The sequence below is a fragment of the Notechis scutatus genome, chromosome 3 (genome assembly GCF_049901735.1).
Source record: "Notechis scutatus isolate UNSWTSFEM ecotype Mainland chromosome 3, rNotScu1.2, whole genome shotgun sequence".
Classification (NCBI taxonomy): domain Eukaryota; kingdom Metazoa; phylum Chordata; class Lepidosauria; order Squamata; family Elapidae; genus Notechis; species Notechis scutatus.
In genome coordinates, this window is record NC_142011.1 from 79588741 (window position 1) to 79603733 (window position 14993).

Consider the following 14993-nt stretch of genomic DNA (forward strand, 5'->3'; position numbering starts at 1 on the left):
TGGTGCAGGCCTCTTTTAAAAAAACATCTGAAACTAATCTTGGCAGCAAATAACATGTCCCTGTATTCTGCTTGAATTTCATGGATTAGAATGTCCATAGGCAATTGCCAACCACCATGTAAATGGGGGATTTCTGAACAGTAGCCCTTTTCATGAATTTTAAAGAAAATATCTATGTTCAGTAACAGAATGATGTTTAAAAATAATGAAGAATGTTTTAAAAGGAGATTCAGAATAAGCCTGATGAACTATTGCTTGGGGAAAAGAACTGCACATGAGGCATCTCTCTTTACGATGAGTATCAAAACTTACATGCTAAAATTCCATAAGGTTGCATAATATAACTGCAAGAGCAATCCATCAATTAAGAAATTCTAACTACCATAGTTTGTACAGGAAATGAAAAAGCTAAATGAGCTAAAGATTTGTTCTCATTTAAAAGGCTGCTTTTCTATGAATAGTAAAAACTTCCATAAGTACCATGAGAGAGGTTGAAAGGTTATATAAGCTTCCTATAGCAAAAATCACTGGGAGTTGGGTGGTATATACATTTAATTTAATTTGAGATGCCAAGAGATTCTAAAAACATGTAGGTGGTGGTGTGTTGTTTTTAATTACTGATGCAGTAGTAATAATTCTGAAACCGAATAGTTAAATGTTACTTCTCTTTTGAGTGTCTAGAGCTGCGGCGACAGGAAAAGCCACCCCCCGCTTTGAATCAGTTTCTTCCTGGGCTGGTGGAGCAGCGAGAGAGCAACAGAGAGGAACGAGGCAGACACCTGAGGGAGGGAGGGGCACACCTGAGGGATGGGGCTGAGGGAGGCAGGGCCGAGGCGCTCCTGAACTTGGTTTGCTGGCAGACGTTTATTACCCGACTAGGTAACAACATCAGATGTTACCTAGTCAGGTAATGAAACGTCTGCAAGCAAAACCACCAAACTCGATTCTCCCCCTCCCCCGGTCCTTGAAAAAGTGTTTCTGCTTGAAACTGGTCCCTGGTACAAAAAAGGTTGGGGACCACTGGTCTAGAGCACTCACTGGTAAGGACATTTGTGTTGCTTTTGCTATTTCCTGTCACAGTTGTTTTTTGCCAGTTCTTTTTCTGATCTTAGCTGTGGGAAATATGACGTTTCTTTAAATTGCCTGACCTGCCACATGCTGTTCAGGTTATTCCATATGAACAATAAACCTGCAATCATATTTTATCCATCTCCCTTGAAAACTGCTTGAAAAATCTGATTCTGGTGGTGGTCCTGGTAACAATTGATAAAACTGTCAAAACAAATCATATTCAGGCTTATTTCTCCTTTAGACTTGCCTACATTGACTAACCTTGACTAAATGTTCATTTGTCTAACTATCCTGTGTGTGATTTATGAAAACAAGTTCAAAATAAGCACAGAAGTAACACATTCGGATGCCTGCATCACAGATTGGTTACTGGTACACACTGGATTATACAACAAAGGGAATCTAGTTGCAATCATGTTCACTGCAATAGCAGCAATGAAATAGTTTCTTACTTGGGCACTATCTCGGACTTCTCAGAAATAATTGTTATGGCTTTGCAGTTAGCTTCATGAACAGAGAGGTTTGTATTTAGTAATACAGTGCTGCATTTTCATTGATGTCAATTATACCTAGTGCTAATTACAATTGACATTAATCAATATTCAAAACCCACTTAAAATCACATTTTAAACTCTTAATTTACACTGAAACTAGTTTCTGTTGATCGTGTTTCATGTCTGTGAATATAATACATAAATCAGATTTTATATATCCAAATATGTTGAACTGTATATCTTATAACTCCAAGCGGTTAGGACAATTTGGATCTTGAAGTGCATCACATTTGACAGCACTAAATTGGGAAGGCTAACTATACAAACTAAAGGCAAACTAAACTATATAGGAAAAACTCTTGCAAGAGAGAGAAGGAAAGTTGGGAATAGACATTTTGCAAGTTCCAAAGATATGCTCCCAATCTGCAAACTATAATTTGCTGAAAATACATGCCTTAGGGTTCCTCTACAAATACCATTTATTTTTATACATTTCAAATTGGGCTTTTACAAATATTATAAGCACCCTTCTAATAATATTGACATTGCTGCATAATTTGCAAAGCAACCCTAGCTATATCTATATGAGTAAACATTTGTTTAATTCTACTTACACTGGGCTTTAAAGTTTTCCAAAGTGTTTCTTTTTTTTTTTTAACAAGCATTATGAAATTTGTTTCTTAAAAAAAGGATAAAGGTGACACCAAACAATGTATTAGACAATCACATTGAAAAGAAAAAATGTTACAATAATTAAAATTAAAAATCAATAAAATAATGTAATAACAAAAACGTCTCTTTAAGCAAACAAATAAAATCTTATACAAATATCCTTTACAGTTATTGTCTATGATTTTCTGCTAACTCTTGAATATGACGTTTAAACCACTAATGTTTTATGATTGGGACATAATGTACTGGAGAAGAAAAGATGTCTGCTACAAAACCCTTGTTCCTTGAACATTTTGGGAGTTTTACAGAACTTCAGGAGAATGAGGCAAAATTGTGTTTTTATTCATGTGAAATTGGAATTTTGCCCAATTTCTATAAATAAAGGTGATGGGATGATTGAAAGCATTTTGATAATATTGCCTTTGTTGTAATGTTCCAAGGTGAAAGCAAAACAAGAGATGGAACTGAAGCTGAAATCATTTGCTCCTCCATATGTATGTACAGCATATTATTATTTCAATTTAAGAACAAAGCTAAAATCCTTAGTTCTTAGTTTTTTTTCTACCATGTTCCACACTGCAGGCCTTACATCCAGAACTTTATTTGTTACCAGGAATAGAAAGTATTTATTCATCTTTGTCATCCACTCCAGAGAAACACCATAATAATCCAGAATATGTGCTTACATCTGCATCATATGAAAGACCACATAGTTTAATTTCTCCAAATCCTGATATTTATCCAAACTCAACAATGTTGGATAGCTCCTTCAAAAATAATCTCAGTCAAACTCCGGAAAAATCTGATTTTGGTGAGTGGAATGAAAAGGAAACTCTTCCAGTTCTACATAAAAAGCAAAGCCCTGAGCAAGAAAAGAATGAAAGTATTCAAGGAAAAAATAGCTCACAACAAAGGAAAGGTGAGACTTTAGATTTTAAATAGAAAGCTATAAAAGTCAAATTATAAATAAGGTAATGAATGTTTTGCACTAATGGGAAGAAGAGTCATTCTAATTTTTTAAACAAGATATATCTAGTTTTGCTATTAAATCTATAGCAAAGTTTCCTGTTCTGCTTTTTTGTTTCAATTCCTAAAATTCTGTATTGTTAAATTTACAGCACAGAGATAGTTGATTAAAATGGGCTTTTGGAACATTTGGTGCCTAAGGATTCTGTAGCAACATGTCAATTAGTGAGCAATGGAACTTTTGGATTGCCTTATGTTTATCTAATTTATCATTCATGACAGTGTCCGACATCTCTGCCATATTACATAAGCATCTTGGATTTTGCTCTTTTTTGTCTGTTATCATTATTACTATTTAGTGCATGATGAGAACATGACATAAACATATATACATATATTTGTCTGTTTGTTAATCTGATCTGATAGTTTTATGTTTCTCATATATATTCTAAAAAAATAGGATATCTAAAAGATTTGTCTTATATTTTATTAACATGTCTTCTTTGATTATAAATATAAATGTATATACTTTCTATATTAGAAAGTAAAAAGTTATTTTATGTAATAAGATCAAAATGATATGGTCTTATATAGTACAGCACTTTGAAGTTTATAATACTGTCTATGTCAATCTGTGTATATATTAATATATATCGCGTCCTTTTCAGGAAAAATCAGTTGTAACATCAACAAAACAGAATCTGCTCCATCATCAAAACAGCACCCTGTAAAGAAATCGGCACCAGTGAAAATGTATCCGAAAAAGACTGATTTTTCAACCCAAGAAAGGCATAATATTCCAGGAAAGGATGAAAAATATAGAAAGACAGTTGCATCTCCAAAGATGGATCAGAGCTATGAAAAGGAGGAAAACAACCAGTGTCCACTAAGTCACACCTCACAAAAGACAAAAGGTATACCTTATGGCACAAAGTATTACGTATAATTTTTGTATTTGCATTTGTATCTGCTATTAGTAGTGTAAGGGATTTATTCTGTTATAATTTTGTCTGCTGTTCTCCTAATTTATACATTTTGTAAGGAGCTGGCTGGCATTTCTATGACATGATGATAGAGAATACTGATAATTCAAGTGGAAGAACATTTCATTAATATGTTGATTGCAATAAATTCTTTGAATGGTGGTATAAATCTAGGTTTCATACAAGGATACCTTTATTGGAAATATATTTAGGTGACCTTAAAATGAGATCACATTAGGAACGTGAGCTAACCATTTTTGCTCTTGACGTAATTGAAAAATTACGTTCTGTAATTTTACATTCAGGTTCTGTAAATGACAGTTGTATAAAAATGAGGAAAATGCAATCCAGAAACAGTAAATTGATGGCTTAAATCCAGCGTGCATCCCATTTCTTAGTGTTCGCCTCCTCCTGTGCTGCAGGGCTGGACTCCTTTACATATCTTTCACTAGTTGTTTTTAAACACTTTTTCATCTCAGGATTGTGTCTTGCACTTGGATTGTGATTGAGAACCATTTGTCTACCTCTGTTCTAGTACTTTAATAATTTTAATTTTTTACTTCAGATGGATAAATGCATCGCAGTTAGTAGATGCTCTTTGGAGGGACTATAAGACCTCATTTTATACCAGGTTGTGGGATCAATTTCATACATAATATTTATTTTAATGTGCCATTAAGTTAAACCACTATTCATCCTTGACTTGGCAGAAAACAATGCCTTCGTAAAATTGGTTGTCCAGATCATTCATTCTATCCTGCCTGTGCCTTCATTGTGCTTACTGTAACTCTCTCCTAAACCATGTCTAATTTTTGACATGATACATAAAGTTGGCTGGCTTTGCTACCACTCCTTTCAACTTATCACTAATATTAGAAAAAAAATCCATCAACTGGAATCCTATAGTATAGGCAGGGTTGGTTCATTGTTATTACCCAGTTTCATAGTTTGGGGATTTTCTGTTTGCTTCCATAGGCTGGTTTGTCTGCCTCTATTCCTGTATCTCATTTCGGTATCCTTCTAGTTCAAAAGAAAGTGAAATAAAGAAACATATGGGGGGACATACCAACTGTAAATGCATCTCTGCAATTTTCTTATATAAGGGTTTGCTTGTTTTTTACATTACCTTAGAAAAACATAGGGCAGAAATAGTTTTGGAAAGAAGGGAGGCAAACACTGCCATGAAAAAGTGGTCAAGGGAGATGTAGGAATCTCATTAATTCAAGAACCCCTCTTCTTCTTCAAATGGGAGACATCTGTTCTCCCTTCCCCTCCCCCCACCCATACACCTGGCTGGAAGCTTATAAAGATTTGATTTAAAAAATAGGCTTTTGAGGAAGGTTACATAGCACTTATTGGAAGGCAGAATCTAGGGGTGGAAATGGCCATCTGATTGTCTGACTGAAGACAAGAATGGAGGGACTATGCCAGCACCTTCCAGTTTGCCCCAAACATGCTTTGTGTACAGACATTTCATTTGACTTCACCTGTAAGTTAATAGACAGGAAACATTATATTATACATTTTGAAGTTGTGCTGCAGGAGAGTTAAATTAAGGGGGACAACTACTGATACACAAACTAATTGTAGATAATTGCTTAAATCGTAAATTGGGGAGAAGCTGAGAGCAACATTATACAATCAAAAGGAAATATTAAAGTTAGTCTAGTTCTCTAAAATGCTTGTAAAATACCACATCTAATTAAAACCATTGCTGCTTAGAGGATTGGAAATAGCCACAGTTCTCTCTTTTTCAATAATTGCTTGTAGTGATATCAAAACAGAGCAAAAAGGTGATTACATTTAACTTTCAATCTGTGAGTTGAGATTGTGTTTTGAAATGGAATTGTCTCTGTAGTTTGGGGTTTGGAACTAACCAGAGCTGTCTGGTTCATGTCACAACAAACTAAGGCTAAGTGGCAGAGAACTATAAGACAATCGATGTAGCGGTAATTAGGAAAGGTGATCTTTCAAATCCAGGTGTGGATTGCATGTATCTGATGAAATCTTAACTATGTCTGCAAAAACTTCCAAATTCAGAAAATATGTGGTGTTTCGAGAACTCTCATTTATTCAAAATATTGGAAGTATTTTTGTTTTGACGACTACCAAAAAATAGCCAATTTTGCTGTTAGTTGGCAATTGACAAAAGTAAAAGCTCTGTGTTCTTCTATTTGTATATGTGCATACACATTCCTGTACAGACAGGTAATATTTTGACCTTTGATGCAGAAGAGGTTTCTCTCATGTTGGATACAAATACAAAAAATGGAGGGAATTTGACAGGGATTGGAAAGGAAAGGCATACTACTACTGCTGATTCTAGAATCCCAAAATCCTTGGAAGACAGAGACATAATATACTCACCCAAGAAGAGTAGGTAAGGAAATAAATATGCTATTTCTGCTGACAGTGTTCAATGTCATTCATTGAAGTCACAATAAGAACTTCTAACATATTCAATAATGGAAAAAGCTGGCTCTTTAATTAGCTTCCAGATAAATGTAATTAAGCATGGGAACTAGTTCACCTAGCTTAATTTCCTGTGTGTGAGGTTAGTGCACCTTTAGAATACTTGCTGTTAATCCAGTTTGTCACCAAAAAGGCTCTTCCAGTCTGATTTCACTATCCTAATTTTCAGATTAATAACTCAATCAAAGCAACTTGTAACCCCAACAAGTTTAATCAGAGCTTATTTCTAATGTAGCTGTTACCTTGATTTCATCTGTAGCCAACAACATCCTGGAATTACCAAGACTGCTGCTCACTCTGGTAATGTGCAGAATAATCAGGTATGTTCCCAGGGGAGTCTAGCACCACAACTAAGTTGGTTAAAATGGTTTGTTAACACATTTCTGTCTCTTGGGTTGAATTAATTTTGACTTAAGATAATAAATCTTACAGGTTTACTATAATTACATATAATTCTTGTGATTAATCATTTCATATCTAGCCAATTTTCTATTGTTTTGAAAGCAGTGTTTTTGAAGTAGGACATACATTACAAACAGTAAGTACTGTCTGCCTCCCTGTTTCTGTATATAATAGAGGTATACAATATAGATATAATGAAGTATCAGATAGGGATAGAACGAGCGTATGTCTGTTTGCTTAGGACTAAAACCCTTTGGACTACATTCAAAATCTAAAGTACCGTGTTTCTCATATAATAAGGCCGGGTCTTATTTTTTTTTGAGCCCCCAAAATGGCTAGGCCGTCTTTTCGGGGTGACTTAACCCCCGCTTGCATCTTCGGGCGGGTGGGCAGCAACGGCTTGATGTTGACCTCGGCGTTGGTGGGGCACTTCGATCGGGGTCAACGCAGGCAGCCCCATATCTGGGTGTGCAACAAAAGTACTTCCTAACGGCAAGCCCCCATTCCCCCCCATTTCGCATGTTTTAATATAGGCCTTAATTTGGGGGAGGGGCTTAATTTCATTTCATGCCTATAAAACATGCTGGGACTTCCTATTGGGGGAGGCCGTATTGTTGGAGAAACAGGGTAGATTAGGCACTCTTTGACATTTGAGAGATGATTCAAATGAAAAAAATTTGCTGTAATGCAATGACGCACTTACACATGATCTCAGGGGCTGGCTCTAGACATTTTGACATCCTCAAGCAAAGTTATTTTTTAATGCTTCCTATGATTTGGCTCATTTTCTGTTAAGATTGTCATAAAGGCCCCTCGGGGTTTTTTTTCCTTTGAGTTTTTGAACTTTACATGTATGATTTTTCAGCCCCCGAGTTCTTATATCCTAAAAATAACACTGAACATTGACACATTTTTATTTGATCCTAGGCTGATGGGAATAACCTAAATGACTCTGCATATCCTAGTCACTATCTTTCCCCTCCTACTCCACCTCTTCTGGCTGTCTCAATAAATAGAGCTCAACTTCCTCACAAAGATTTTCCAACAGAAGGTGAGGAAATCTGTCCAAGACCCCTCATGAGATTAGGGGTTTCACAAAAGGTTTCAGGAGCAGAGATCATAGAGATTTTTCCCTCTTATCAATTGTGTATTCAGATGTCTACTAAACATAATCAAAAAGCCTCTCTAAAGGGCCTTCTTTTTGTCTAAGTGACTTCTGGAAAAGGCTACATGGGTATTTTTTTCAGGTATAGAATTTGTCTAGCCACTATCTTCATGTCTATCAAGCACAGAATATTGGAATGTAAAAATTCTGATAACTATATGAGTTTTCTGCCCTCTTGTGGTGCTATGGACTTTTGCAACCCACATACAATTGCCCTAAAAGGCATGCTACTTGGAGTACTTCTATTCATGATTGGAAGCATTATACTCCATCTACTTAGGGTTATTTTTTTCCTTCTTTACCCTTTCTTCCTTTCCCCACCAACTGGTCCTCATTCTGTGTCCACTGAGGACAATCACCATTAACTAGGTTGTTTATTTTTCTCCCTGAAGTTGTCACCTCCTCTTCCTCCTTCAAGCCCAACAGTAATTACCTCTTGTGAATGGATAGCATTTTGCATTCCTTGTGTTCACATTCAGATTATTATCTATATAAGATTAGCAATAAACAACTTACATAGTTTCAATTATTTTTTTTCAAAAATAAGTGTATTCTTCAAAGAGCTTGTCCAAGAGACATTCTAAAAGTATTATTATTTTTTTCAGTTTAGGCATCCTTTAAAAGTGTTTTTCAAGTCTTCATTACTTTGCTTACAGTTTAGCTACAGAAGTATATATATTGAGCGTGTGTGTATATCAATTTTTCATCATTTTTAGTTTTTAAAACATTTTTATTATTAAAAATAAATAAAAAGGAAAGACACAAAGTAGGAGAAAGCTGAAGAATTACTATGTATATATTAAAAACATTATAAAAGGAGTCACTAGTAATATATTCTTCCCTATCCTTCCCATTGTGTCCCCAAATGCTGACCATAGTTCAGATATCTATACTTTACACTGAACACATAAGATTGTTGTTAGCTTCTGTTTAAGTTCTACAAACAATAATCCAATTTACCTTGCTGTATAATATATTATACATAAAGGAATCATTCCTAATTGAGTTTGGCTAAACTATTGTGGATAGATATTACTAGTTTTGTTGCAATGTATATTGCAGCATATTCTCCAATTTTAATTTAATCTAATATCATCAAAAGTTTCTTTTCCAGTTTTCTGCCACAATATGTTCTTGCAGAGGTCAATATATAGATTTTTTTTTCATCTTTACTTCATGATTCAAAGTATGGGAAAAAATTCTTGATTGAGTACATTATTCCTTCATATTATCTGCTGAATTCTGTAATCTGTTTATGTAGTCCCACATACCAGACAATTGCTTCAAATGAAAATACACAGATATTTATCTTTTCAGCCCAGCACCAACCACTAAATCATTCTTTGGTTGAGTTCATTTTATTTTATTGTAGTGGATCAACCCTATGTTGACCAATAGAAGAATGGCACATTTTTACTTTAATTTTTTTCACAATTGTTCTCATTAACTTTTGTAAATATGATAAATATGGGATTTCTTCTTCCTCAGGCAATCAATTACATAAACAACTGCAACATATTAAGACAGAAAGAAGACATCTGGAAAACACCAGAGAGGAACTAATTAAAAAAGTAAAAAACCTGATTGAACGGCACAAGCTCAGGAGATGCCATGGTATGTTCTAGGTTGATACATCCAATTTTTTCATTGACCAACAACTATAAAAACTGAATGTTGTCCAACACCAGGTTTGAGTTTTATAAAAAATATTTTTAACTTTTCATTGTTGAATCAAATATGTACTTCCCCGATTCTTTAGCTGTAATCTATATACATTCATTTAGAATAAATTATTGAACTGCTATTGAGCTGCATGGAATCCTTTTCTGAGGAACATATGCTGTATGTTTTGTTGTTTTAATCTTGCAGTCCGTGATTCCTGGAAAAAAAAATATTTTGAAATGAAGAAAGCCACAGTTTTCTCAGAGGAAGCTTTAAATAAATTACAGGAAAATTTAGAACTACACCATCAAAAATTAATGAGGCAGCTGGAAGCTAGAGATATCAATAAAAAGCGAAATAATTTAACACAAACCACCAATTCAAAGGTAATTATTTTTTAAAAACTTTCCTTGCCCATAAAAACTTAAGTTTTGTCAATCAGTACAGCAAATCTTGGAATCTTAACACAGTTTTAAACAGACGGGTTGCTAATATATATTAAAAATGTCTAAAGCTGAAGCTGTGCAAAAATTTAACTCAACTTATATAATGACTATATTTATCTCTATATATAAAAGCGAAATACCACTCACGCATCATCACAAAATCTCCAGAACCATAAAGCCTACAAACTTGAAATCTGGTACGTATGTTCTTCTTGGCTTCTAGGTGCTCACTAAGAAAGGATTTTTCAAAATGACCATCAGAACATTAGTATTTCGTATATTATTATTAGCATGCTCTGATGCTAAGGAGTTCTACTCTTCCTCCCCACCTGAGAAGAAATCTGTTCCAAATGCAAAACACAAGCAAAGGAAAGGAGTTTCAGTATTAGTTTCACAGCACTAAGAAGCTTTAGTACAGAACAGTTGAGCTAAGCCACACCCAGGCTCCTTGCTGTCTCTTTCTTGCTCACACAGCAAATACTGTTTCAGTTTTCAAACAGCCCTCAACTCTCTCACATGCTGACAGGACACTTGCCAGATGAATACCGAGCTCTTTCTTCCGAGCTCAACAATAAAACTCATGAGAATGAAATTTAAAATTAATTAAATACTTCCAGTATGAATCATATCCTCTTAATATCAAGACAATTTGGTTAATTAATCTAAGAAATGGATGCTGGTAGGCAGAGGCAGCACTCCCCCCCCCCCTTATTTTCCTCTCCAAAAACTTGCCTAATCACATAGTTTCATAGTGAAGCACGGGTACCCTGCTAGTGTTCTAATAAAGATATAACATAAATTACTATAAATATGTCACAATTGTAATTAATAAAAAGAAGGTACTATTGGCAAGAATGAAGAAGAATATTTTTCAGGTTCTTTTCCCTTGAGTTGAAATAGTGTTACAAGTGGCTAAAATGATTTAAATCCTCATTCTTTCATTATAATATGGTATACATAAGATTTTCTTCCGAGCTCAACAATAAAACTCATGAGAATGAAGTTTAAAATTAATTAAATACTTCCAGTATGAATCATATCCTCTTAATATCAAGACAATTTGGTTAATTAATCTAAGAAATGTTCTATCATGTTTTTTCCCACATAGTAAACTTTCTCCTATTGTTAAGGTTATTTTCCAGCTGTCATAATTTCATATATCCAGCTGTATACCTTATGTTTATTTCTAAAGAAGGTACTGAAAATCAGGTTTCCGGTTTGCTAGCCTTCGGCGGCGGCAGGGATTTGCGACCGCGCGATCCCTGCTGCGTTCGCCGCCAAGGTTCCCCCGATCCATTTGGATCTGGGGGATATAGCTGCCCCGTAGAGGCAACTGAAGATAGGGGGGATCCGGCAAGGCTAAACTCCCTTTTCCCGAGGCGGAGGAACAGCGGTCAGTAATGGCCGCCACGAAGAAAGCTGCAGCCGGGTAAGCAAGTGCAGGAGGGAGAAAGCTGGAGAAAGTGAAAGGTGCTTTTAACCGGGACAAGACGGGAGAAAGTGATTTGGAACCTTGAAAGCTGTTAAGGATATATTGTTCCTTGTGAGAGTCACAAGCTGCGAATACCCTAAAGGGGAAAGTTTTTTTTTTCTTTGTTCTACTCTCCTTCCTAAAGTGACAGCGGGGGAAAAAAAATCTTTTTGGCTGTGAGTGGGAAGGGAGAGTGAAAAAAAAAAATCAGAGCAAAATTTGAAAATAAGGAGAAGATTGCCTAGAATTGCAAAGAGTTTAAAAACTTCCAAAAAATATATTTGAAAAGGATTTGTGATTACTTTAACCTCAGAAAGAAAAAGTGAAGAAGAAGAAGGTATTTAAAAGAAACAGTCTGTTTGGATTGTTTGGTGATTTTGGAACCTTTGGAAATTATTTCTGATTAAATCATCTGGGTGGTTGTTTGGAAAAACTTTTTCTCTACACAATGGCATCTGTGGATGGATTGGAACTTATATATCAAAAATATGAAAGAGAAAAACGAGGGGAAGATGGACTTGGCACTATTTTTCAATACTTAGAAATGGCGGTTTATATTTATGCAAAGTAGAATGAGGATGATGGGGACAAAGAAGAAGAAGAAGCCATCTTTGATGAAAAAAAGGACTTTGATTGGAGACGGGAAAAAGCAAGAGAAAAAGGAAAAGAGGTCTTTAAGATCTGAAAAAACAGCCCAAAAAGAGAAGAATAAGGCGAAAAAGGGACATTATGTTAAGAAACAACAGAAAGGGGAAAGCAGAATAAAAGGGAGGTGGAGAGACAAGGGGTTAAAGAGGACAAGGAGAAGAAGAAGCAAGGGAGAAAGGAAGGGATGAGAAGCTCTAATGGTGGGGAGCAAGATATTAAGAAGCAAAAGTTTTTCAGAGATAATGGATAGATCTTATTGTTAATGGGATTCTAGAAAGGTACATAAGATTGCATTTTTATATCTGTATTTAGAAGTAATTATAGAAAATTAGAAATAATATGTAGCTTAAAATGTGATAAAATATCTAACATAAATAAGTGAAATTTTTGTTAAGAAAAAGAGTACTGTAATGAAATATGATTCAAGATTGTGATGTGGGGGTAATAATCGTGGAAAGCATAAGTGTTCCCACAAAGGTATGATATTCAATTGAAATGGATAAAATGTTTAAGATATAAATGATTGTTAAAATTAATGATTAGAACATGGTATACTAGCAAAATCTTTTGTGAAATGAGATTTGAAGTAGAAGAAGGAGGAACATTTCAACGAAATATTGAGCTATAATATGTGATGTGGGGGGGATAATTATGGAAAATAGGGCTCTCATAAAAGCATGTGATTTAATTGAAAAGTAATGAGTTAAACGTCTAAGATATGAATGAATATCAATACTAATGAATAGATTTGTATTATTTTTGATAATATAGTATAATTTTAGAATGTACCAGACAGAATCCCAATGTATGTTATGTATTTTATATTAAGTACTATAAATATAAGGGAAAAAGATAAAGGCATCATACTCCATATAGTGTACAGGAGAAGTATTTCTTCTTTTTTTTAAAGAAGAAAAATAAATGATTGGCTGGAATAGAACAGACAAAGAATAATAAATATTAGGATATGAATTGAGAGGAGGAAAAAAATAAAAAATAAAATTGAGAAAATTTAAAGGAGAGGAGAAGTTATATAGAAAATTGAAAATGTTAATAAGATATGACATGGTATGTAAAATGAATATGAAACTGAACTTTTGTCTGTACCAAGAGTTTTAACCCGGGACTAAGCAACTTTCAGAAAAGAGATTTTTTATGCTTTTATGTTTTGTGTTTATGTGTATTTATGTATTGTTTGTCTTGAAAATAAAACTTGTTTTTTTTTTTTAAAAAAAAGGTACTGAAAATCTACTTTGTGATGTGTATTCAGTCCCACAGTTGAATTCAATATCTGCACTAAACTGTAGAACATTATAAAGGTTAAGATTCACAATAATTCTTTTACTTTCTATGGTAAAGAAGCAAAGTTCTCTGAGCCTGTGTGAGCTGAGAGAAGGAAACACTGTTTTGCAATGATTCCACCCTTACCCGAATGGAGTTTCAATATATAAATATGGGGGAGCAGCATTCAGGGCTTTGGTTGACTCTGCGGTACCTCAGAATTGGCTGTTTTCCCCCATTCTATTTAATAAATATATGAAGTTGGGGAAGGGGCAATCATTTATTGGTTTGTAATGAGTTGTCATCGGTATGCTGATGATACTGTACATTGCCATGACAGGTCATGCTATGGGTGTTGTTGAAAGCTTAAATTGATATCTGGAGACTCACGGTCTAAAACAGAAAATAGGGGCTGTGGGCAGGATTGTCTTTGTCCAGCTTTGGCTGGCACATATTTTATATCTGTATCTGCACCAAAACACCGGGGGTTCATGCCTTAATCACCACCTAGTTGAAATGTTAGTATGCACACTACTTCGGGCAGTTTTTGGAAGCAACCCAGAAGCTACACCTGATCTAGACTGTGGCAATAAGATTATTAGTGGGCGTTCTCATCTTTTCAGGATTACTTTTTCTCTTATTAAAGAAATCTCTCAATTTTTTAATAATGACAATTTCACAAGGGATAGTCAAATCCATTTTTAACTGGGTAAATCTAGGCTGGCCATAGCAAAACAAACATTCAAATACTGACCTAGTTTATTGTAGTCAATGTGTGAAAGCATTGCTTTGCTCTATGGTCAAATCCAATATGAGAGAGATACCATCATAGTAGTTATATTCTTCTGAAGAAGAACAATATATAGGTGTTTGAGTGCTAAAGAACTTAAAATATATTTAAAAACAAAACTAGAGAACCTCTAGGCATCAGTTTAACTTATATTACTGAGTAGTAATTATATCATGGAATGTGTGTGTTATTTATATATGTAGTTATGTTCTAAATTAATTTGGGGGGGTTTGTTTTTTTGACAGAATAATATAATAATCCAGATTACAACTGTGGAGCGGGAAATTGACCAGCTAAAGAGAAAGTTAGACAATGCCAAAATGAAGCTTGTCATAGAAATCAAGGTACTGTGCTAATTTATTACATGTATGCTTGCACTTCTACACATAACATATACACACATATAGTCAGTGAAGACAGTAACAAATCAAAGGTTTCTTTCAAGACTGGCTTTTAATATGCCAAGGGTT

General features: G+C 34.6%; 1 protein-coding gene and 1 long non-coding RNA gene across 9 annotated transcripts in view; one reads left to right on the forward strand and one right to left on the reverse strand.

The window, feature by feature from the left end:
* SPATA1 (spermatogenesis associated 1) overlaps positions 1 to 14993 on the forward strand; it is a 32682-nt gene that overhangs the window by 11653 nt on the left and 6036 nt on the right. For 7 of the 8 annotated variants that reach the window (XM_087960549.1, XM_087960544.1, XM_087960542.1 and 4 more), the window contains 9 exons: positions 2678 to 2731; positions 2820 to 3156; positions 3872 to 4117; positions 6419 to 6566; positions 6918 to 6978; positions 7988 to 8111; positions 9714 to 9839; positions 10095 to 10273; positions 14769 to 14867. In XM_087960549.1, coding sequence (XP_087816675.1) covers positions 2696 to 2731; positions 2820 to 3156; positions 3872 to 4117; positions 6419 to 6566; positions 6918 to 6978; positions 7988 to 8111; positions 9714 to 9839; positions 10095 to 10273; positions 14769 to 14867 — 1356 coding nt within the window. In that variant the 5' untranslated portion in view covers positions 2678 to 2695. The remainder of the gene's footprint in view (positions 1 to 2677; positions 2732 to 2819; positions 3157 to 3871; positions 4118 to 6418; positions 6567 to 6917; positions 6979 to 7987; positions 8112 to 9713; positions 9840 to 10094; positions 10274 to 14768; positions 14868 to 14993) is intronic. The other variant, XM_087960546.1, reaches the window with a different exon arrangement.
* LOC148131246 (uncharacterized) lies at positions 9915 to 11522 on the reverse strand. The gene is made up of 2 exons (XR_015748622.1): positions 10481 to 11522; positions 9915 to 10104 (listed from the first exon to the last, which is right to left on the reverse strand). It is a non-coding gene; the product is annotated as an uncharacterized LOC148131246 (long non-coding RNA).